At 35.1% G+C, this 26,213-nt stretch overlaps 1 protein-coding gene across 2 annotated transcripts in view; it reads right to left on the bottom strand.

The window, feature by feature from the left end:
• The window catches only part of PPP2R5C (protein phosphatase 2 regulatory subunit B'gamma), a 79,182-nt gene that overhangs the window by 3,542 nt on the left and 49,427 nt on the right, over positions 1–26,213 (bottom strand). For both annotated transcript variants that reach the window (XM_032690455.1, XM_032690456.1), the window contains 11 exons: positions 18,587–18,697; positions 17,843–17,935; positions 17,617–17,747; positions 15,064–15,123; positions 12,270–12,378; positions 10,167–10,220; positions 8,387–8,557; positions 7,709–7,836; positions 6,091–6,192; positions 4,160–4,232; positions 1,814–1,930 (listed from right to left, as the gene is read on the bottom strand). In XM_032690455.1, coding sequence (XP_032546346.1) covers positions 1,814–1,930; positions 4,160–4,232; positions 6,091–6,192; positions 7,709–7,836; positions 8,387–8,557; positions 10,167–10,220; positions 12,270–12,378; positions 15,064–15,123; positions 17,617–17,747; positions 17,843–17,935; positions 18,587–18,697 — 1,149 coding nt within the window. The remainder of the gene's footprint in view (positions 1–1,813; positions 1,931–4,159; positions 4,233–6,090; positions 6,193–7,708; positions 7,837–8,386; positions 8,558–10,166; positions 10,221–12,269; positions 12,379–15,063; positions 15,124–17,616; positions 17,748–17,842; positions 17,936–18,586; positions 18,698–26,213) is intronic.

Raw genomic sequence — 26,213 nt, 5'->3', positions numbered from 1 at the left:
TTGCTGACCTCTGGCATAAACCTGACTTTCACTGCAATTCTATAGATTTTAACATAGTTTCTCACTTCTGAAGTTTAATTTAATAAACAAACTAAGCTGTCCTTTTGACTTGCCTTTTTACCTGACAGCTGTAGTAGCTCCTTTTAACATTAATTTTTGATGGTACTTAGCAAGGGACATCCAATGGTCTGTCAAGTGTCCTCTCAGAGACTGATGCAGGAATGCTACCTAGCTTGCTTTCTGCAATACTCTAATCCTTATATCAATTCTGGTGACCCAAACTTATGCATCTTCTTGCAAACTTATACTTCTCACAGCTTTCTAGAAGTTTTTCCTAATAGTAAGGATTACTGTTTGAAAACATTCTGTTATCTTCACCAGGACAGGATCTTCGCCTTTGAATAACTGGCTTATAACCTTTTAATCATCTCACTCACTCCTTGTACACTTTCTGAGCAAGGAAAGGTAAAATAATTTTGTTTGTACCTTTCTCCACTAGCACTGGTACCAGGCTCTGGAGCGTGTGAAAGGAGGTCCCTCTCCCCATCACATGGGCCTGGCTAAGCTACCCAAGGTCTGAAGCAAGGCAGAGGTTTAGAAACTTTAATAAGCCCAGTGCTCCTCACTGACTACCTCTAATGAGCATTTCCATTCAGGAGAATGTTACCTCATTCATTGCCTTGGATAGATATATAATTCAGCCACCAAGATTTACATGTAATGCGCTGGAATCCACAGCATATAGAAGTGTTTAAAAAACAATCATTGAGCATGTCTTAGAGGCATTTCAGCATTTCTTTTAATTTAGGCCTTCATTCAAAATGCTATAGTATAAATAATAAATAAAATATAATCTTGCAGGATAATGAACTGGAATTTTAAGAAAGCAATGCAAGAGGTAAGGCTGACCACATGCTTATTTTTATTAAATGTCTTATTGGATACATTGGTTCAAATTAACAGACTTTATCTCCAATCTCAACTCTTCTTTCCAGCTCCATTTCTCTGGTCTTAAACTTTGCTGGACTTAGACATATTCATAGTACTATATAGTACATATTTCTACCAGAAATCTTAGTGATACTGCAATACTTCCTGTCACCTCTCCATTTTCCATGAGCTCCAAGTTGAAATATCTAGTTTGAATCTTGGTATTCGTGTTCCACTTGACTGAATAAATTAAAAATACCTGAAGATTACTGAGCATTAGCTAAAGACAAAAAGGATGGAAATGTCCTTGAGAGTCCTTGCTCTGTAGTTGGTAACAGAACCTGACAGATGGTGGACTGAGGAAGAAGACCCATGAGTGGGCAAGACAAAAGCACACTTGACATATCTTTTCCAAACACAGGAGCTTTAGCCACTAAGAAGGCTCTGAACAACAAATAAAAAAATGTATGAAATATAGTGAGATTCTAATGACAAGTTTTTCTTATGGAAAAACAAAGCTGTTTATAGAGAGGAGACTAGAACATGATGTGTTAGATTTTAGCTACAGTTCTAGCTATCCTCAAAACATAATTATTGTTCCCATCATAGTGCAAAAAGCTATTCCTAAGAGAAAAAAACCCCAAAGTTTCCGCAGAAGAAATGTCAAAAGAAACTATTACGTAGATTCACTAGATTAGAAACATAACACTGTATTCCTGGTTGCTACAGTATCACTTGAAAGTAGCAGCTCTGATGAAGTGTATTACTCCAGGATAAATGGTTACAAGGCTGAAAACACAACAGAAGGTTATGTCTGCGATTAAGTCACTTAAAAAAATCAATGAATAAATTCGAGCACTTTGCTATCTTCACAAGGCTTTACCTGACAAGCCTCTTCTTTCACTGTCTTTTTCAGCGTCTGCAAATCTTCAATTAAAGGCCCATCTGTTTCCATTGCAACAGGACTGTTCAGCAAACTCGTGTCACTATATGTCGGGTACTAATAAAATGCAAAGTGTTAAAATAATCATTCTTAGTAGTAACACCTAAATACTCAGAGTGCATTTGAGCATTTGAATTATATGACTAGTTATATGAGATTAGCTTCGATATCTTATGCTTCCAGGCACAAGTAATAAATTTTAGAATGGAACTCCAATATTTTCGTTTGGCAGAAACATCCTGCTGAAAAACACAGTGAGCATAAAAACCCCCATGGTTTGATTATCTGAGACTGAATTTTAAAATACTCAGATTTTGCCAGTGTGCCTACTTTGGAAATTAGTTATGTGAAACCTTATTTATACGCTGTCTAGTGATTTGTGAACCATGTAGCAACCCAAACACAACAATTTTACTTTTGGGTGCAATTCTGTGTTGAAAGAGACAATACACTGTCAAAAGATCAAATATAGTTAATATACATTTAATATAATTTCAAAACAAAATATTAAACTTTTCTGTTTCAGAAAGTAAAAGTCATAAAAGTCTTTTGAGAATTTAAAAAAAAAATCTTGTAAAAACTCTTACAGTCCAGTAATCTCAATATTTTATATTTTAATTCCGATGAGGTGTATATGATCTTGAATTCAAAATTCATTTATGTGTGCAGATTTTTCATCAATTTTTCCTCAAAAATACTTTGGTATCTGAGTGTACCAACAACTTAATGCATGGATTTAATGATTTTAACTATTCTAAAACCTTAAAATGTATTCTTGTGTCATGCAGAGTCAGGAGTAGCTCTGAAGAACAAGAATTGTCAGTCATTAGACAAACTAAAAAGTTAAAAGAAATTCCAGGAAAAAAAGAGACTCCTAAAAGCCATTATCTAGAGTGCTGAAAGTGTTTATATCCTTATGTCAATTCAGTGGAGCACTCAATATTAAAATTAATTAATTGTTTCTAATTATTAGCTCTCTTCAAGTATACTATGCAGAACATACTGTATAACGTTGTGTTAACAAGTTTCAGAAAATATACATTTACAAAAAGTTACTTGGTAAGAAAAGGAAATATGCACTGTAGAAATTTTTTTTGTTATTACTACAACTCAATCCCCCTTATTAATCAAACATGCAACAGTTCATTGTTTGTGATAGCAAATGACCATGTATATCAAGCTTTTGTATGGCTTATCTCATTAGATAAATGCTTTGTCAAAGTCAATTACTGCTTTCATATGAACAGCCCTTTTTGATTAATTTAATATATCTGTTGTCAACTGACTTTCTTTAAAATTTTGACAGATTTTATTTAAGCAGTTTAGTAATTGTTCCCTGAGAAATGCCACAAGAAGAAAAAAATATTTATGAATTTCCTCCTTCTTAGACAAAAAGATTACCTTACGGTTTCTGTTTTAAAATAGCACTGAGATCAGAAAGTGTCCCACTTCTGTTTACAGAGTACAGTTTCTCTCTCTTTCACCATTTTAAACTCAGCTAGATTGTGTTGGAAATACACAGTACAGTAAGTTTCTTGCTGCAGTATAGTAAAATTCTGTCTGTAAAGTAATTTAAATGTTTGGGGTCTTTTTATTCATAGCAGTATGACTGAGATAAAGGAAAACTGGCAGCATTCTTCAAGCAAATTAAGGGGGTGGGGAACCCAGGCCAAACCATTCCCTTCTCCCATAATTTCAAAATAGAATGAATAGTCTAAAGGACCTTTGTTTACCAGAATTTGATTTACATCAAGGAATGCCTGACAGGATGTTTTCCTTCAGGAAGAACCTGAGGTGCAGGTTCCCCAGCAGACCGGCCCAGTGCAGGTATGAGAACAAATGCAGCAGACAAGGACGTACAATATTACTTTAATCCATTTGACACAAAGGAAAACTGACCAGTCATAACTCACAGTTTGCAGAAAGATCTCTTTTGTAATATATTGTTTGCAAAACAGCTTTTCAAGAGAAACCAATTATGGCATCTCTATATTTTTCCAAAGTTTTGCACAATAACTTTTCAAACCGCAATACGGTATATGTCCTATTATAAGAAAAGGAAAAAGTACTTCATATCATACTTCTAAGAAACCTTTTTTTAAAAAAAAAAAAAATTACTTGCACAAGAGAAAGGTTACAAATTTTAAAAGTACTTTTATTGTATATCTTTCATGATACAATTAGTGAAATTGCTTTATTTCCATGATCAGTCAGACCTGTTTCCCCCACTGATATTTAACCAAACTGAAGTATTTAAACATGAGCATGTTAATCTTTTCTAAATACCTGGGGATTTGATTTGGCTAGATTTTCTATTTTAACCCATGCTTCTTCCCGTTCCTTCAATTTTAGCTTCTCTCTGGAAAAAAAAAAAATCATGTAGAAGTAAAAGAATTCAACAGGATAAATTACTTCAGCTATGCCTGTTTTAGTCTACTGCCCAAAACATCGCTGTTGACAGGGTAATTTGCATCATATATCAACAGCCCATGACCTCAAATCAACATTAAAAGGGAAAAATCTCATAGGTTCTCAGGAAAGCAACAAACTGGCTGATAGCAGTTTATCTTTAATAAGTGTACATCGTTAAAAGAGTTAAAACAGAAAGAAGTCTTGATCTATGTCGAAAGCATGTTTGTGTTTTAACTTTATAATACTTGAATTCTATATTGAAAGATAAGAAGTCACTAACTGCCTGCAAAAATGGGCAGGCATTTTTACTGTCAGCCCAACAGCTTCAGGTAATAGTTTAAAGGAAAAGGCCCAGGGACATTTTGAATTGAACTCTAACAGAGAAGTACCCAACAAAACCATGCTCATTCTAGGGAGTTGCAAGCCAAGAGGGATGAGTCAGAAGCCTTTTTTTTTTTTTTTATTAAAGTAGCAAAGGTTTGTTTCCTTATGCCTAATGCAATTTGAAATGGTAAAATCTAGGATTTTTTTTCCTTTCCTTCTTACAAATAAACATCTTATTGCAGAGATCACAGTGATCATCTGCCTTTGAAAGCTAGTAGAATTAAAAACTACTTTGAACTAAGAGGGCTAAAAATGCTCTCAGCCTTCAATTCATAGAGCAGTTGATCCAAATGTTAAGAGAACAAAAGAGGAAGAGCAGCTGTATCCAAGCACATACACAATTTGCCTCCAGCTCTCAAGTTAATTCAAGCTGGGAGGGAAGAAGTCTTTAACTATCCCCTTTTTAAGTTCTTGTGTGGTAGGAGATTTTTTCTGTTTTGTTTTGCTACCATGTCACTCAGCACTCTCCTTGCTTTAGTTCACATTCAAAATACCACCCAAAAAACAGAGAAGAAAAGAGTGATTTTTCATTTAAAAGGCATTCCACTTATTTGCTATGTGGGAAAAGATAATTACAGACTTTTTTTTAAGAGCCAATGCCCACAATTTTGTCATCTATAAACACACACTTTAAAAATTTGCTACACTACAAGCTCATTTCTACTTGAGATGTAATAAGGAACTTCAAAACTTGGACAAATCAATCTACATTGAAAATCTGTCCCACTTCCAATATATCAGTTTAAAATAGGTGTACAATTTAATCCATTACTTGAAAGAATCCCTGTTTACTTTGAAATTAAAAATAAAATTTAAATTCAGGTATTTTCAGGACCCATTTTCTCACTATGCTCCCAGTTCCTAAAATGAGACCCAAATCACTAACACTTTTGACTTCTCAATCTCACTTGAGCAGGATTCTTCTGTCAGATAAAGTCTGACCCCTGTACTACAATACAGTAACAACTTGATTTCAGGTAACTTTTATAAGAACATGAAGATATGCTCACACACAATGCAATGCTGAAAAACACTGGAAAAGTATTTTGGGACAGAGTGACAACATGAAAGAAAATAACACCAGGTAAATAAAGCATGCTAAAATAAACACAGGATATGAACTGAACTGTTTAACAGATCTGCTACACTGGGCTCCATGATTCGCAGTGTCCCTCTCAAAAACTTCGTTTTTAGGAAGATGGTGACCCCAGCAGTATTAGGTCTAAGCCTACATGAGGCACCCTATTGTTAAAAAGATTTACAGTTCACATATAACGAGAAGTTTCACCAAGTCAACTTTGAGACTGCTGTAATGGAATCAAATGGGCAACTTCCCACTAATGACACAGTGGTTTTTCAGAGCTAAAGAACTCTGAACAAATTACTCAAGAACAGACAGACACACTGACACAAAAACTTACTTCAGTTTTTCTGCTTTAAATTGCTGTGTGCAGTCATCGAACAGTTTTTGGTTCATCTCCATGAAGAGTTTCAGAGCATTGTATATCAAGCCATGTATTGTCCTATAAGTAAAACTTCTGGTTGAAACTCAGAGTACTTTAAACTTTGAAATCTACTTTTTCTGGTCAACAGTAGCCAATACCCTACATAACTGGAAAATTACATCATTTCAGAATAAGTGGAAACAAAGTTAATTAATGGAAGTTTCAGTTAACCCACAAAAGGCCTAACACAAGAACTAAAATTACCAAGTTCGAATGCATTTTCTTACACTACAGTACTACTCATCGCTTACACTTTGATGTATGAACTTAACTTTTAATACTATGTGTATCAACACAGGACTAGTTTTGAAATTTAGTAGCTAACACTAATCAAAATAGATTTATTATAGACAATGCAAGATGCCATTAAAGATTGTGACTTACTGGCAACCAACAAATTCAAGAAAAAAGAATTAGTGATTAAAAGGAGTGTAGAAAAGACACCATTTTTTTCATTTTGAAAACTGCCACACAGCAACAGCATCCACTTCAACACAATTATCCATGACTCTTTAGAAAGGTGTTAGAAAAGTAAAGTGGAAAACACCAAAAAAATTACACAAAACCAATCTGCCTTACGAAGCACTTTTACAGAGTAGTTTACAGCTCTGGTCTGTGATGCACTGCTGCTCAAAAAGCAATCAGTTAAACAATTACTTTGTATCATGCAACAAGTAAGAGTGCAGCTGTACTGGGTGGCATGACTTCTGTTCAGACTAAAATGAATGCACGACCTTGAAGGCCAGAAAAAAACAACCAATAGCAATCCACGTTTACTGTGTACAATTGCATCACTGAATCGGAATTTTATTAATGAGTACATTATTTATCAGTGCTTGTACCCAGCAACAGTAAGCAATCACTTTAACATCACTTCAGCTTTCATTTCTTTCCCAGTGTTTAGTGGCAGATTGATTACTCATTCTTGGCCAGCCCACCAGCAGTCCTCAAATCATGGCCAGAACCAGACTGGGATACTGTCACCATCCCAGCAGTTGCACAATAACTCAAACAAAGAGGCATTTTACAATGGAACAGCTGCAGAAGGGAGCTGACCAGGACTGTTTTCATGTGCAAGTACTACGTTATTGTGAGCGAAAAAAGTGAAACTAGTCAATGGAGAAAGAAGGAAAAAAATCCCAACAGTAAACAAAAAGAAAAGAAAAGGAAAAAATGATCTGATTTACAAGATATTTCACTAGAATGCAGAAAAACACAAATCAGAAATCAAAGTTAGCCTTTAGAAGTATCTGAGCTACAGGTGAATGCCAAATATGTTTCACATTTATAGAAGAGCATTATGAATTAGATGCACTAAAACACTGTTTCTTGTTCAATGAAAAAAGGAAAAACTTCTTCCTTAATTCTTAATATTTCCTAAAAATTGACAACAGTAGTCTCTTAATCCAGCAACTTTAATGTCATAGAACAAACAGCTCAACACATTCTTAAACTAGCAACTCACAGATCTCAACTCTCAAGCCTAGGACTAAACATAAGTGAAATAGTAGAAATTTGTACAAGTGTTTCTTACTTATTCCAATGCGTCTTTGAATTCCGGTACAGGGATGGAAACATGATGGGCAAAATCTTTGCTGCATTATCACTAATTAAACTCATAATATATTCATTATTCCAGTAGTATAATGCTCGCTCTGCCACCTAAGACGACATGAAAAAAGGAACACTTCTTTAATCTCTTATAGAGCAAATAACTAAGACATTTGGCAAATACAAGGGAAAGTTAAGGAAAGTTGTAACTCAGATTTGGATTTTTTTAGCGTAAATGGGAGTCATAGAGCTGATGGAAAGAGAAGGAAAAATTGCTTTTTCCTTGATAGAGAAGTGATTCAAACTATAACCTATGAATTCTGAAATTCAAGCAAAGAAATACTTCCCAAAAGAATGAGTATTTGTAGAATTCCATTACAAGCTATGAAATGCAAACGTTATGTACTGAAAGTGTTCGGGTACTTCTGAAAACATTGAGCTTTGAAGTTTTTTTATGTTAAGTGTAACACTGAATTGAATCACCCAACACAAATGCACATACTGCACTCTTGAAAAGTAAAGCTAATGTTTGGATCCCTAAAACTTGACACAGAATTGAAGACTTCTTTGCAATAAATAAATTCATTATGGTGAATAATACCACATTACAACTCTGCTTTACAAAAATCCTCACATTACTGTACATTCAGTAAGTACAGACCTGAAAGTGTGGACTGGACACACATTTGGCTAGCTGTCTGAAGAGAGGCTCCATAACTTTTACAAATTCAGATGGTTCAATAACATCTAAAATTTCTTCTAGTTCATTTAAAAACATGACTTCTTTTGGACTGTGAGTCTTTGGCCAGTATTTCAGCAGTGCCATTACAACCTGTAGAGACAAAGAGAACATAATTTCATGATAATTTGACTTTACTTCACATTGAATTGTATCTCATTAATGACTCTGATATTTTAAGCAGAACACAAAACTCACAATTTCTTGTCCCACGTAACAGCAGAAAATTTGCTACTATACTATGGGGAAAATTATCTGCCATTAAGTGACAGCAGCTTTAAATCTCTATCTCTACCTTCTTGGAGGTGCACTCCAAAGCTCAGAAAATTAATTTTCTATCATTATATTTTAAGAAAATATTTACTAAAAATACCTAAATTGACAGGTGAGCAAATACTCTAGGCATGTTGCTCTTAAATATTGAGTTTTATTTGACTATTTTAGTATAATCACAGTCTTAACTTTCTTCATGATTAATAAATTTACACAGCTTGCCTACCCAGCACACCATGAACACTCAAAATATATAAGATTCTATGATTTTTAAATATAAAACTTACAAGCAATATTTAATACCACCACTGACAAGACAACTTTAAGAAATCAGTGCATCTTTCATGCATATATTATTTAATCACAAAAGCAGACACTATGTCCTCAATGAAGCCTTGGGCCATTTATAAAGATTTTTAAAAATAAGACTTTAAAAAATCTCATGTGACAACCGCAAGGGGAAGCAAAGCATTTACATTTGAAATGTCCAGAATCTTTGAAGGGGAACTTAGTAATTCGCTTTAGTACTTCGAGGATGCAAGTGCTAAGTTTTTAAAGAATGTTGTAATCATGTACTAATTTGAGATCAAAAAAAGGAAACAGACTTGGATGCATAGGAGTTCAGATTTCTGCTAGGAAATATGCAACATCCCAGCTCATGTCTGGAAGAAAGCTAAGAATTCAAGAGCTCGTATAGTACAAATGACAGAATGTCTGGGATTTGATATCTTAATAAATATTAAAAGTTTCAACTAGAAGAGAACTCTTGCTCAGCTGCATATTTCATTTATTTCAAGAAATCCAGTTTCCATTTTACAATGGAAACAGTCATAATCTAGTAAGGTGCACTTTTGTCAGTAGTAATTTTTTTAATGATCTACTGATTAAACAGATTAGTTTTTACCTCCTTGATATTGAGTGTAAGGAGGCAAACCACTATACTATCAAGGGCAGTTAAAATTATTCATCCACACAATTACATGCAGCCAGTCCAAAGTTCGATTTTGTCTATGGTCCAAAGCTGGTAGCCATGAACACGATCTGACTCAAAAGCCTTGCATCAGCAGGTAGCTCTGTGTGCCAGAAATACGTGTTCCATCATAACATCTGTCTCTCAACAGAGCACAGTTCAGCCAAGCTAATTTCTGACTAAACTGCTTCTGGATCCACCATCTCATATCCGGTCAGCCAGAACAAAATAAGCAGAACAAACTCTGGTCTGTTTGTAAGAGATGTGCTATTAATGTTTGAATTCATTATGGACATTCTGTTGGAAAAACTGAATTTGAGAGATCAAAATGATTAAATATTTGACTATAATATAAACAATTACATATCAATACTTTGTTCCCCAAACCATCTTAAACAGTTTAGAAATGGAAGGGATATTAATAGCTCAAAATATGTAATAATAGCAAGATGAACTTACTGGTTCTGTAAGTGTGCTGTCCTTTTCTAAAAACTGAACTACACAGTACGCCAGCTACAGTAAAAGAAAAAGAGTTTATTAATACACATTTTGAAATCATTAGCATAAGTCAAGAATACTTCTGAATACTTCAAATAAAAACAGAAGTTTCTTCTGTAATTTAAAAAAAAAATTATTTGGCAGACAACTTAAACAGAAGGGTAAATACACTTTTTACCTATCTTCCCCAACCTTCCCAATTCTGTCCTCACCTTTTTCTGTGTTATAATATAGACACACATGACTCGATGTTTTCTTTTTAGACCTAGCACTTGGCATTTCATCACATTCCATCTTTTCAAACACAGGATTTTAAAATCACAATCTTATCCTCTCGAGTGCTTTCCGCCCGCTAACATTTTGGCGTCCCATGCTGATTTAGTAAGTATTTTGTATTTCGTAACCCAAGTTAGATAACAGTGCATTGAACAGTTGTAAATCTGACGACTTTTTTATATATGACAACTAATGATAACTATGCATATCAATGTAAAGGCTGATGTAAGCTGAGACTGATTTACAGTATTTACCAACTTCAATTCTGAGAATGAAACTGTCAACCTGTGCCTCGATAGTGAATTATTACATCCCTTTCGCTCCATGGGCTGATAGTCCCAAACTAAGTGGGCACTGCATGCCTCACAAACTGTTTAATCATCTTTTAAGTCTCTCTAGTTATGGAAGTTCAGCTAATGACCCATTTCCTTTCCTGTTTTTGATGACTGCTACCCAGAATGTCCCTAGGTAATCTGAGGGATGTGCAAAGATTATTACAGCTACTTTTCTTTGCTATTCTAAAGTAAATTTGAATTTAACATGGAAATTAACTTTCTCCCTGTATATTTGGATTTGGCAGCAAACCCTTCCGAGTATCTGCCACTGTTTCAATGTGAATTTTTGTGGGTTTAATCTGGTGTTTCACACACTAAACTCACTTGAAGTACTTTCCCATTTCATTCAGTAGGACATGTAAGAGAGGCATCCTTATTGTCACTATCTTGTTTTTACTGATACTAAAAAGCAATGCAAATCAGTTGAAGGTTTTGGAGAATTTCTGGTTTAAGGGGAACAGATAAAGAACAACACACCTCAGGTCAGTAGAAAAGCTGGCACAGATGTCTGCACTAGTTGAGATTTTAAGAAAGGTCTCAGTGTACACACCCTAACAGGTTATGTCCATGGCATTAGAAAAAAAAGAAAAAAAAAAATCTTTTAAAATGGGAGCCTCTCTAGCCTACTCCTTCAACAGGGACCTGCCCAGAAGGCAAGATCCAAAGCAAATGCTTATAAGCATCTCTAATTGCTAGAGAATTGTAGTTATACAAATTGCATACTCATTTGAAGAAAGGGTATTTAAAACTTGGGAGTACTCAAACTACAAAGAAAATATTGAACTTTCAAGTTAAAAACCCCAAAGTTATGTAACAATCACGGGGAAAATTTCAGCATATCACAATAATACTGTATTTTCTCTCACACTGTATGGATTTCCCACTCCTCTAGAAATACTGAATGGAACTAAACTCATCATAGAAAAGATACAGTTGGTTTAAAAGCATGATACGACTCAGACGCCCCTTTTTTCTGTGTACTTCTAAAAAGATCTATTGAATTAAATAATGATGTCCTAGTAAAGTCCCAATTCCTTTCAGAACATCAACACTTGTAAGAAACTGAATTCAGCTGAATTGCTTCATGTAGTTTAGAATAAAATGTTTATATATGGCACTAATTAAAACTGTGCTTTTCTGCAATTTTTTATGTCTAAACATTACAGACAATATCAAGAACTTTAACATTAACCAGCTACTACATGTGTTTAATCTATAAACACTACAGTGCTTTTAAAAAATGTATTTATTATATACACACATGTATTCTTTTTAATTTGTCTATCAACATGTGAAGCACTATAGGTATATATGATAAATAAATTCCCAAGGCCAGTTAAGAGGGAAGTGCTGGAGCCCAGAACAGGACCCACACCAGAGTGGCTCGAGTCCCGCAGCCTCTCCAGACAAGCTGAACAAAACAGTAGCGTGAAAAGCACCAAAAAAAACTTACCTGTGGATGGTAGACACTGAGTGATTTCACTTTGTGCAATGGTAACAAAACCTTCAATAGGAATATTTTGTGCTCTTCTTTTAATGGTAAGGCAAATCCATTAATTATGCTGCCAGGGAAAGAAGTTTAAAAATAAAGATCAGTAATTACACAAAGTCTGCACTACTGTGCAGGATATACCAAAATTCTTGGGTTTAGCACTTTTTTCCAAAGTTTACAAATTACTAGAATAGTCTAATCAATCTCTGCCCATCCCTAAACCAAGTCTTTCACAGGTCTCAAATTCTTCTTCCAAGCAGCACATAACTGTACCTTCACTTCAGACTCCACCCTTCACTGTGAACTACTCACTATTCTCAAAGCTTTGAATACAAGTTTCTCCCATCTTCTTCACGGTATTAACGAGTGAAACAGAGACTGGATGTGGAAGAGGTGATCCAGGACAGAAGTCCAAGTCAAAACATGACTTCTACTTAACTATTACTATTTCTGCAAGGCCCTAGCATACAACCAAACATGACATTCCAGCTACAGGTGAGTGCAGATATTGCTCAATACTGGGTCAATGGCACCTTTACCTAAAACTACAGCACTGGAACACTGTTTTGTGTCCACTCACTTTGCTAACGTTAATATCAGTTAAACATCTAGAATCCTATTGTTCCTTTACTATTTTAAATCCTATTTTATTAATTCCAAGGCTTTACTCTTCAGCAATAAGGAGAGAAAGCACCCAGGCTGAAGGAACCAGCAAAACTTTTCTTAAAAAACCAATATATTAAAAAATTCAAAGTTACATATATGTCAATCTCAGAAATCAGATGGTATCCCAGAATTAAAGTTTATTAAACAACACTTGCTCACTCTTGCTGTACATGCTTAAAGTAATTTTCACTTGTAATGACTGCACAGCTATTTAGAGGATATAAGGTTACTTCTGAAGTCTCTCAGTGCATAACATCAAAAATCCATTTCAATATCAACATTTCTATGGTGTTCTTGCCACAAATTCCACATACTTGAGAAATTAAAATCAATTTAAAAAAAAAAAGTTTCTCCAAGGTATTTTAAGGATTGTTAACTACAGAGAGGAGCAGAATTTAGGCCAAGTTTGGCCTTGATTAAGTGCGAAAGAATTCTACATTCCTCTTGAAAGATGATTATCAGAAAAAACATAACCACATTAGTAGTTCCCACTGGAAGTGTTCATTTGTTCAGTATTATATAGCACTCAGCAAAGGAAAAGAATGTACTTCAGCATAAAATTTAATTCTCTGCTTCTGCCAAGTCAAACCCCAGAAAACCAACTAAAAACTGTTACTCCTAAGAAGCTCTATGTCAACAACACGCTGTGTGAAACTCCTTTATGGACTGGAAGAATAACCAACACAGAACAGTTACAGCTCAGAAGCCTTACTTAGTTACTAGAAATTTAGATTTGGAAGAATAACAGGAAAAATCCAAACCAATAACTTAACTTTTAAAATCATAACACTTGAAGCTAACCTAACAAAATCAAGAATGAAAAAGCTGGTGACTTAAGTAACAGTTTTGAAGATTTAGCTCCATATTCGAGTAGCTTTCCAGAGTTTTCAGTGTGTCTTGATGAGTATGACTTGATTATAAGTAATGATGGATATATAAGTCCTTTAATCATTGAACATTTCATTCAAAATTAAAGAACTACTCTGGGGAGACATACAGACTTAGAAAATTTTCAAACAGCTTTCCAATTTCAACACCATTCAGGGCTGCATTAGGAACAGCATTGCCAGTAAGCTGAGGGAGGTGGTCCTTCACCTCTGCTCAGCCCTGGTGAGACATCTGCAGTGCTGAGTCCAGCTCTGGGCTGCCCAGGACAAAAGGAATGGACATACTGGAGGGAGTCCACTAAAGGGCAATGAAGGGACTGGAGCATCTGACATACACAGAAAAGCTGAAGAAGCTGTCTAGCCTGAGGAGAAGGCTGAGGGGGATCTCACCCATGTGTACAAATACATGAAGAGATGGTGTGAAGAGTCAGACTCTTCCCAGTGGTACCCAGTGAAAGAGGCAATGGGTACAAATTGAAACACAGGATATTTCATTCAAACATAAGAAAAAAACCTTTTTATTGTGAGTGGGGTCAAACAAGGGAAACCATTGCCTAGAAAAACTGTGGGGTCTCTGCCCTTGGAGGTTCACAAAGCCTGACCAGACAACACCAAACACTCTGCTCTTGATGACCTGTTACCTTTATGTGCAAAGATATGGAAATACCATAAAGTGAACCTAACTAAGCTTTTAAGGTGTATTAATGTATAAAAAAAATGCCAAAAGCCTGCACATGGATTACAGAAACCAGTTAACAGAAAACCCACTAGGCCATGGGTTTTCTGACACTGATGAGGCCATCAGCTTTAAGTTGAAAAATATTTGGGTTAACAAAAAGAGGTTTCTTAAGTTTCATAACCTTTGCTTCCTTTTTTTATCCACTATGTATTCAGTGATGTTGAAGAATTTTTAATAAATTTCAACTCACTACATTTTATTTGTAGTTGCTTTACAACTAATATTAAAAGGAACCTAAGCAGAAAATAAGATCTAAAAAATAAGAGTTAAAAAATTGTCACATTCCAAAACATTGTCACAAGGTTCAAGTTTTTTCTGTTTTTACAATCTTACTCAAAAATTACTCTGTTACAGCTTTTATATATGAAACAAAGCCATCTTCTCAGATCAATATATAATCCCCAACTTGATTTTTGAAGTCTTAAAACCAAGTGAGTTTAATTAAACAAAACCTACAACTTACCTTCCCAGTATTTCCAGTAATTCTGCTATGCCATTGTGATGTTCTGTTTCATAAATAAACCTAAATAAATGAAAAGTTTTACTGGAGAGAGATACAATAACACCAAGATCCCCATCTAACATTACAAGTAGCTTTGACTTCCCATGTTCTAGTCACTCAATAAAAAGAAAACAGACACACACAGTGGAAAAGAAACTTTGTGGAAACAGATATCATGAGCACACCAAGATGCTTTCAACCTTGACACTTGCTTGCTCTTTTCCCCCACATTTAACAAAGCAGGACATACTTGAGCTTTTCCCAAAACTTGTATTTTATGCCATTTTAATAATGCAAAACTAAACACAGCAAACAATGTTTTAAATATTAAAATAACACGAGCATCTGGAATAATTAAATGCCAAGATTCAACCTTCTATAGCAAATGCAAGCACAACGTGAGGTGTTCAGTTACTACTTCTGGATCTAAAAAGCTCTTTGGCATTACAGATCTCTGTGGATACAAAAAGCTCTGTAATACACAGAGGAAGCAAAATTTTCCTGAATTTTCTTTTGACAGAGCACTGTCACCTTCCCACCCTTCTTCCCAATCATCCGAGTTTAAATTTAGTGAGAAAGTTCTGTGTACACCTTCAGGTAATTTGCAAAGCGTTATAAAAATTTATACTCAGGAGAAAATAATTCCACTAATTTGAAAGCATTTTTTAATTTAAAAATTTGTCATAGGCTGACATATTAACAGATCCAGAATATTTGAAGTGACTATTTTTAATCCTTAAAGATCCTTCCCATGCAATTCAGGACAACAATTCCAAGCAAAACTAAAGACAATGATACAAAAAGCTTTGAACTGAATAAATAGGAACATAAAGGTTTAATAACTTCAAAAAAAAAGTATTTTATTTCGGAAAAAAAATAAGATTAAAGCACTGTTGGGACAGAATTCATGCAATTGCAGTCAGTGACTAAGAGACAAATAAAGACCACACATTTCTTAGGTAAGTATAGGAATAAACTGATGTCTTGCAGGTAAAAGTATAATAAAGGGAAATATTTCGAAAAATTCTATGCATACTTTAAGTGCTTTTCATGCACAATGTACTAACTCAAGACAGAACAACTTTCCTCCCTAGTGCTCCTATCCAAGTACACCAGTTTATACTTGGATGCAAAATTTTTAAGCTTCTGGCTCTGAAATATTATACAATTAAGTGAGTTTTTCTCTTGATTTGTTGTTTGGTTTTTGTTGTTTTTTTTTTTTTTTCCTCCTACAATTTGGTAGTTGTGCAAATTATATAATCTTCCATATACATATCAGATTGAAAACATTTTTTATACAAACTACTACAAAGTTGAAATGATGACCAGGTCATTTTTGAGTCTTTCAAAAGCTTTGTACCAGAACTATCTCTGTTTAAAGACTTTGCTTCCATTATCTCTGAAAGTGCAAGAAGTGGCAAATAAAACCACTATTTATTTATTTATTTCACTACAATACACTCACTATAATGCACTGTGATGCTGTTTTACCATCTGGTCCAGCTATTTAACCAAATTATACATTTTGGAATTAATTAAATAAAAGGTTTGTGGGGGAAATTTACATCTTAAAGATACACCTGTATTTTCTCCTTGGGATGTACTGACTCTTCACACGTCCTGTCAAGAGCAGTTGTCTGCAAGCCCATGCAGGCTCACTAATTATTTTAAAGTAGCTCCTCTGTATCTCTTCTAAAGGCTCAGCTGTGACCTTTAGAGATCAGCAGGGGAGATCAGCTCCCTCTACAGCTGGTACTGCTGGGTGCCATTCAGGAAGAGGCAGCCTTTTGCTGTTTTCTTAAAGGGGCACCACCATAAATCCATTCTGGGATGAAGTTGTAGAGAATAAGGGAAGTGTGATGGAAGGAGTGTAAAACTGATACACAACATAGTTATTTGGAGAAAAGAAGCATATAAAAATAAAAAAAATTAAAACAGGCACCATAATCTTGCATTCACCCTGGACATAACAGCAGTAAAAACGCATTTCTAAAGATCTTTGATATTACGGTGGATTAATTTTTTATCTTCATTTTTTTTTGTCTCAGGGATAATTCTACAGTTCATTCTATGGCAGTTAAACCAATATTTCATGAGAACAAAACATTACATCTCAATTCTGAGGAAAGAAAAGGCAATAAATATGTTCCTTCAAGCAAATTACAGATCTCTCAGTAATTCGATTTCAGCTCAATTTCTGCCTTATGAAGAACTACACCCTATTAAGGCACTGCTGTAATACAAATACTACTAGCCAATATGAAAAGAAAGCCTCACACAAGATACCAAACCACCCACTAAATAAATCATAAACTAACTCAAATTTCAGCTGCCAAATTAATACCATGTGCAAGACTACTCTAATTTAAATCTCCCAGACTGGTATTAATTATTGTTAGATGTAGCAATATTGGGTATAAACTTACTAAGAATCTTAAAAATTGCTAGCAGTGTCTTAAGTGTTTTAACTGCATACCTGATCACATGCACCATAGTACAATGATACTGACATACCTATAAAATATATTATTAATTTGTTTCCGGATGTAAGCTCTTAGGCCTAAAAATTTCCCATATATTCTGTGAAGAGTTGTTTTAAGAAAATCTCTTTCACGAGGATCTTCACTGTCGAAGAGCTCTAAAAGCTGCAAAGAGGGAAAAGAGATGCACTTTAATTGAATCTAATGTATTGTAAAAATAATTTAGAGCTTCAAGTTAAAAATTCTTTTTTTTACCTCACCTGTAATACAAACTTCTGATCAATATATTTCTTAGCTATATTAGGTTGAAAATCTGGAGATTCTAAAAACCTTAAGAAAAATTCATAAACAAGCTGGAAAAAAAAACCAACAAAAAAAATCGGTATTAGTCTTTTAAACAAGAAACCATTTTATAAGTATCACATTACTAAAATTACTAAGTAGTTGCTCAGAACTGCATAATGTTTTTAATTATATTTATCTATGCATCACACAGTAAAAGCTTTGCTCTTGCTCTCCTGACAAATTACAAGAACTAGAGGTTCTTTAAACTGCTGAAATTCTGCTGAGCTCCATCACTAGATTTTACTCAAATGACATACAGTAATCTAATATTTATCATGCCCAGAAGTACATGTTTTAAAAATTCTCTGTTCTTCTCTGTTTGTCACGGTACCTCTGAAAGCTCAAGCTCTGTCAGAGCCAGATCAAAGCATTCATAGTGACAAATGGAAGCTCATTTAAAATCTCAGCAGTTACATCTCTACCACAAGAAACCATGAGCCTTTAACCTATAGTTTAACTGTATTTTTTAAAAAAGATGATCAGTTTAAATTCAATAAACATATTTTGAAAACTGTATAGTAAAGTATTTGAGATAAACACATGATTTAAACAATTTTGAATAAATAACAATGATTTTGTTTATAAATCTGAATTTTGTTTATCAATTCTGTAATCTCAGAATTCTGTTAGATTGTGATGTGTTAGTCTCCATGAAATACCTGTAGATGAGGCCATGCAGCTTCTAAGGTTGGTTCATCTTCCTCTGGATCAAATTCTGCTCCCGTTGGATTGGAAGATGGTGGTAATGTTCGAAACATATTAACTGCAAACTGAAATTACATGTGTCTTAAAGAATTTTGAAACAAGTGAATGATTAAAAAAAAGACTTCAAAGATGGTTTTGATTCAGAATTCGTTACATGAACTATTTTAATTAACATTTGCAAAAATACAAGCTATATAACACAGCATCTGAAACAGTGAGGAGCATTCATTCTTCTTTAAAGACTTCTAACTTAAAAGAACGCTTTTCCATGCTGTACTCTTTAAAGCACAAAGCTACTGTCAGGATGTGTTTTATGAGGGATATTGCTCTGATGTCTCTACACAAAACATGGTTTAAAAGCCCAAGCAAATGTATATAAAATGCTTATACAAACATTTCGACACATACGCACTTTATAAGGCCTTGCAGCAACTGGCAAAAGTAGAAGTCAGAAGCAGAGATGCAAACCAAAGATTACTCACAACTATTCTTCTCTATGAAATATTACTAGTTTTATTTTACACAGTGGCTGTACACACATTGAAACATTTCAAAACTAAATTCCACCCCCCCCCCCAGTGATATTTCTCTTAAACCATGTCCATATACCTGACGTCACAGGAGCACTGAAGGGGGAGAAACACACATCCTAATCCTTACACCTTTCACTTTTTTCTGAATTCTCAACTCCCTGAAAAACATTCAGCATCCTGATGGAAATGGAGCAGACTGTAAATAAGAATTGCTTTTCAAGTTGTTGATACACACACATATTTTTGTGTTTCCCAGTGCTTGTCTAGATGTACATTTGTACTACAGATAAACCAAAGCAGTACCCTTCACAAACCCCTTAAACACGAGGAGAGTTTCTGAGTCCCTAATAAAGAAAAAAAAAAACCATTCCCTGTCACATGAAATGAAAACTTTTTTAAGAGGTCCTGTTTTTGACAGGACCAATCACCCCATCACTAAATGCATGCAGCTAGATTTTTTTGTTTTTAGATAAAAATACATAATCACAAATAATCACATTTGCATCAATCCACACAATGCATATAAACACAAATGCAAAGTAAAAAGCATTTGTTGTCTGAACAAAAAAATATTACATAATTTTTAGGAATAAATTTAACAAGCATTCTCAAGAGTAACCTTGCCTAGAATGGTGCAACGGTTTTAAAAGGTCTGCAATATTCTATATTTTCACCTGGAAGGACAGCTAGCAAAACCAGCTGGCTTCACTGTGGATAAGAATGGAACAACTTGCTAGTGTTGCAAATGATTGTTCTCACACCCTGAGGAGTTACTTAAAACTTTACTGTGTGTGCAAGTTGGGGGTTACTGTGCAAGTGTTCGCTTTCTACACACTGCAGTAAGAAATCCTGAGAAAGCCTTTATCTGTATAGGCTGTCAGTACTGAAAAGAAATGAATTCCTCAATTCCAGTTGCAATCCAGAGTGTTCAGTAAGGCACAGTCATTGGTATGACACAACCAAATTGCTGAGTGAGTAGAAAAATGTCATCTATTTAGCAATGCAAGTGTGCCCAACAGAGACTTCCTTGTTCTATTTTGTTGCTTACTCATCACCCATCCAGTACCGAGTAGTCTAAACTTACTTTTGTATGGAACAGAAAAAAAAAAAAAATCAATTCAAATTAGTATATGGTCTCAAACAGCCTCTGCTTCAAAGTGATTCTTTAAGACTAATGCCTCAGTCTCTCAGCAGCTTGAACACACTGCCCAAGACGGAGAAGCCTGTCAAAATAAATCCACAGGGGTGGGCTGTCCTGACCCTTTGCAACAACTGAGTATATTAGGCTTCATAAAGAAATTCTCTTCAAGTCTATTTCTTCTTACAACACTGAAGTAAATTCTGTTTTCAAATACACAGATCATTTTGTACTTATGAAAATACTACGATATTTAAAAATAAATTTTGGTAAACACTCACAATGAGAATGGTGACTACACCAAATAGAGAGCTCTATCCTGCACAAAACTGATTTATCAAATCAGTTGCAGTTGGTTGCATGGACCTTCAGCATAAGGTGTATATATATAGGCTCCATCTTAAATATACACTGCAAGTACTAGGAAGAGTTAACCTACACATTATTATTGATATTCTATTGCTGTAACAGATTGGAGGTGTCTTTTTGCAAGCATTTAGAGTGGAAATGTACTCTAAGACTTTCAAGTCTGGCAAAGTAAGAGACAACAGGGCAGAAAAGCTGATTTGTGAAGAAAATGAAAATTCTATGCAGAAGGCTACATCACCAGGAGCAGCAGAAACATTTACAGAGCCTTTGCAAGAAAATCACTATTTGGCTCAGCAAACATGCCAGTACAGGGTATCTCTAGGACCAGCTAAAAAGAAAATAAAAGGTCCCTCCATTGGCACTTGCACAGAACTGAATGCCTTATTTGAGGATGAAGCAAATAAAACATTATTTTGCATCAGTTGAAAGGTTCCTATGCTTTCAACCAGTACAGCTCAATTTAAGGAAAAAAAACATTAACCACACAAATTTGCATTTACTTATAATGTGGCTATTCAGAATGCAAGGTCTACTCCAACATCACATTTAAAACCTATTCTTTATGCTACAATTTCAGTCTTTATGAATGTCCAAATTCTATCACAGATAATAACCACATGTGTCATACACACATTTTTATTGAGGTTTTTGGTGGTGGGGTTTTTTTCTTGGTTGGCTGTTTTGTTTGTTTTTTTTTTAAAATAGCATCAAAGCTTTCATGCTGATCATTTGAAGATTATTAGTAAGCTCTGAAGGATTAAGCTGTCTCAGTTTAAAGATGCTTCTTTGCAGAAGAATGCACTCCATGCATCTTTGGTGGGATTCTGGGAAAAGCAACAGAATGCCATATTTCCCTCTTCACATTCTGACTTCTTCTCATTAACACCTCCATTCCCAGTTTAAAATAAAGCTGTGAATTACCTATTAACTGGCAGGGCCAAGGAGCATGTGTTGTCCTGTCATCTCACATCTGACAGATGGCAGAGCAGACAGTGGGAGGCAGTATCAAACTGCATCAGCTAAATCTGCAAGGTGTACATTATATTCCCATGAAGGAAAAGTCACCCTGATGCTCTGTTTTTCTTCATAATATTCCTTCATTCCAGCAACTGAGATGTAGGTTTGATTCACGCAAAGACTGACATATCAGAGTAATTACTATTTCAGAGAACTAAAAGTAAAGCTGATATATCTTCATGTTCCCCTTTTAAAAAGCATGGACACCAAGCAACTAACCACAAATACAGTGAAGATCTACAATCATCAGTGGTCTTCCAGGAAAACAAACCCAGGAAGTCTAGACTCAATACATAAAATTTGCAAGTGTTGTAAAGTAAATGGCAGAATAATTGGAATTTTTTAGATAAGAAAGTCCCAGGCTCTCGCTATAAAGCAGAAAATCTGGGACATGTAAGGTGTTAGCAACAAAGTTTTGTACATTTTAGTTTTGAGAATAGCAAATGAAAATATTTAAAACCCACAGAGTATTTTTTTCCACGAGCAGTGGAACCAAAGAAGTCTGATTTGATCTGTTTTGCATTTTATATCCTAGACCAACAGAATATAAAACTGCTCAAATCAAGCTGCACCATCTCTCAGTAAAGGCAAAATCCTGAAATTCTCTTGTCTACTAAGCCACTGAAATCTAGGAAAATTTACATGAATTAACATCAGTGACTCCCTTACCTTTCTGTCAAATGGCTAACCTTTTTTTAACTTCTCAGTCTTTTGACAAACAGACAAGACAAGCTGCAAAGCCCAATTTCCTCTAAGGCCAATTTCCCAGAGAAGTATAAATAAACATAGCATAACTTAAAAACATTCCCCTCCCCAGTTCCCCTCCCACCCACAAAATCCCACAAGCTCCCCCCCGCCCTGCTCCAAATTTATGAAGCTTGAGACTTTATGAAAACTGGGCTAGTGAGCCAAAATTCTCTCTGTGCTGTTAGCACTGACAACACTTGACTTCAAAGGACATAACTTAGGAGGATAGGAGAATAAAAAAAAAGGAAAAGCAAACAACCTGCATTTTTACCACTTTAGAGATATTTGCTGTAATGGTAGTCAAGCACCCTATTTTTCTGGTGGCCCATTTCATAAAATACTAGAGGATATTTTCAAGCAAGTAAGCATCAGACATATCATTACACATTTTCTCCCGCTTTCTGCTGAGCAGCCTGATGTGAGCAGCTCGGAACGAAGAGCTGTTCAAAGTGAAAGTCTGTGCCTTCTGTACTCATGTGACTGAAGCCAACTTAACAGCTAAATAGAGCAACAAGTAGCACACCTCTATTCACAGCAACAGCTGTTATTCTAGACCAAAGATAACAGTAAGAGACACAAAACACCACACCTGCAACCCCTCTCAAAAAAGAAATAAATCAAGCTCCCGTGGGTATAACTGAGCAGGTAGTTTTAATAATGCATGAAAAGCTGCAGTGAAAGCCAATTCAGTTGCTGAATAAAATTAGATCTGTTCCTACATGCAATATCATATTAAAAATGTAGTATTAGTCTATGTGCTTCACAAAAATGTTAACATCCAGAAGTATCTCATCTTCATCATTACTAAGGAAATTATTATGGGAGCTTAGAAATAAGTCATATTTATACACTGTTGATCTACTTCTTCCTCAGAACACTAAAACCCTGAACACCTGCACAGCCAGCACTGCCCCAGCCTCCTCCCAGCTCTCCTCAATACCTTCTGGCTGGTTAGATGGGGAAGTGAATAATTAGTATTGATGTTCACTTTCACAGTCCCTCTTAAAATGATCCAGATACTGCCCATCCTGCCCTGAGGTGGAAACCAGCATTAATTTGAGTCTGTATTCTACACAGTTAGCAACTGTCACAGAGTTCTACAAAACTAATATCCTAATATCCTGTGCTTGTGACAAGTTAGTACACAACAGAATATTCTCATAAAGCCCTGTTTTCTTCAAAAGCCAACTTAAAAAAAAAAAGCATATCTTTTTTTCCAAATAAGAACTTTTAATGGATGCTTTTCATCAAAAAAAATCAGACATTTGCCTACGTCTTAGTTTTGAGAAGAGGTACTTATATTATACCTGAGAAATGGAACTTGTTATACAAACAGTTAATGAAAACATTTCCTTTCTCATCACATCTTTGCTTAGAAATATAAAAAGAACCTGAAAAGGACATGTCAGCTAGCTCTTTGAGGAAGAAAGGAAAACACTCTTGAATCCATTCTGGAGAGTAACATTAAATCCATTTTAGAAATCAATTTCCCATAACTTTTGAAAAGGAGACTTAGGCTTAATACTAAATTATTAGCTAAGCCAGTAAATGAATATATAACTTAAAGACAAGACTTAACTGGTGAGTGAAAGGACGTTACACGAGCACTAGGAATTATAAAGAATAAAAGAGAATCAGATTATAAAGATAAGATCTCTTGTCAAAAAGAAAGAACATTTGAAGCTTTGGGAAAGGAATTACTATTAAAGTATTACTATTAAAGAGGTAACTTGTGAAATTCATTGCCCTAAGTGATTGGCCTACACAATACGTTAACAAAACCAAACAGAACTTAGACACACACATATAGAGAGAGAGAATGTACACATACATACAGACACAAACAAGTAACCTCCAAATTGTGAAGACTGGCAGAATGGCACAGTGAAGTTCCAATTTCTATGCCAACTACCAAGTCCACAAACTTTCCAAACTGAGAACCATTCTCAGTTCTGAGTATTTCTTAATCACTTATGATTTTACCAAAAATGCTATTCCTTCTTAACATAATTCAGTGGTAGTAGCAGCACATAACTTTTCAATGTCTCTTAGAAAAGTCTTCAAGCACACAAAGAAATTAGGTTTATTTTCCTTAAAATCCACACTGTCAATCCAAATGTATGGCCAGAACTTAGCAAATGTACACCTCAGTCTACACATACATGCCTGAAAGGAAGGTAATGATAATATTACTGCAGGAAGGATACAGTTGCTGCATCAGATGAACAAACAAAAAACACCTATCTGAATTTAACCAGTCTGAAAATACCAGTCCAGATGCCTTTACTGACAGTGTCTCTCACAGTACTGTGTAAGTCCCATGTGAGCACACCCCACACTCTTTAGAAGCGTTTTAAATTCACTGAAAGAACAGACGCTGTGTGCTACCAGCCAAACCCTGGCAATTCAGGTAGCGGCCAAATTCTGCTGCAACATTTATTAAACTGACCAAAGTGCAGACTTATTACCACTAGCTGCATCTGAAAGCAAAGAAAGTATATACTGTCCTCAGCCAAATATACTCTGGTCATAACTGTTTGATGGAAGATAACTGTCTGTATTTCATCCCTTGTGCCTGCATTAAGACTTCCTGCTCAGAGCAAACACTAATGTCTGCCATCGGTATTCAAGAACTCGTCATGAACTCCATTTTACCCAAATGAAGTCTCAGCAAGCTTATTCTCTTTCATATCTCTCCTTTCATCAGTGTCAAGTATTCCAAAACAAGCAATCAATTAGAAAAAACCTAGATTTAAATAAGCTATGAAAACATGGGAAAAGCCATGATCCCACATCTCCTCATTAACCATCCTCAATGCTTTGGGTGCTGGTATCCAGAGTTATGCATAAGCCTCATATACTCAGAAGTTCTCATGAAAATAATTTCTGTATCAGCAAACACTTATGGCTGATTTAGATAACAATCTTCAGAATAAGCAACATCTTTCATGCTATAAATCCTTGGAATCTTTGAAGAAGCTTCAAAGTCTCTAATTTGCAGGAGGACGTCTAAATTTGTTAAAGTTCATATTTATGTTAGAGGCGCACTGTTTTCTCAACCCCCCTAAAAAGTCATCCTAAGCTCTAAATTCTCAGGAAAAACCAACATGTTACACAGGGCAAAGAGTTTCTTGTAGGCTTATTAGTCAGGAATTTCAAAAGATACTTTCTGTTCTCAGGGTACTGCAGACAACAGCTACAAGACCTCAATCCAACTGCTACTGCAGGTAACTGGTGTCTCGTCAGCACAACAAGAGCTGAAAGACTCTGCTGTAGGTTCATGGCCACCTCTGGGGTGGACTTTCACATGATAGAAAAATAAACTAGGTCTAGCTGGCTAGGATTTGGATAGTGAGAAGGCAGAAACAATGCAGGTCTGAATGGTTCACACAGCTTATTCCAGCAGAACCCTCATCTGCCGTGTATTTAATAAAGTCTGACTCATTTTCATCTCTGAACAGAGAAAAATAAAAATCAATCTCCAAATAGGATTACATAAGATTAAGTGTCAAGGTGATCTTATTTCTAATCTTATAATTTTTTCAAATATTCAGTTTTCCAATCTACATTTTGTTCAATAGCTAGATATATTTAACTTCCCTCCCCATTTTCATTAACACCTATTTTAAAACAGATTTGTGGGGAAGAAAAGCAATATATTTTTTTTTAAAATACAAGATTTAATTGTTATGAACTTAAACCATAAGCTAATTCTGCTTCATACATGTGTCCAATTTCTGTCTTACAAAGACAGGAATCAACACTGGCAATGGGATG

This window comes from Chiroxiphia lanceolata, chromosome 6 (assembly GCF_009829145.1).
Source record: "Chiroxiphia lanceolata isolate bChiLan1 chromosome 6, bChiLan1.pri, whole genome shotgun sequence".
Classification (NCBI taxonomy): Eukaryota; Metazoa; Chordata; class Aves; order Passeriformes; family Pipridae; genus Chiroxiphia; species Chiroxiphia lanceolata.
Note: the sequence above shows the minus strand (reverse complement) of the source record. Positions and strands in the feature narration are given on the sequence as shown.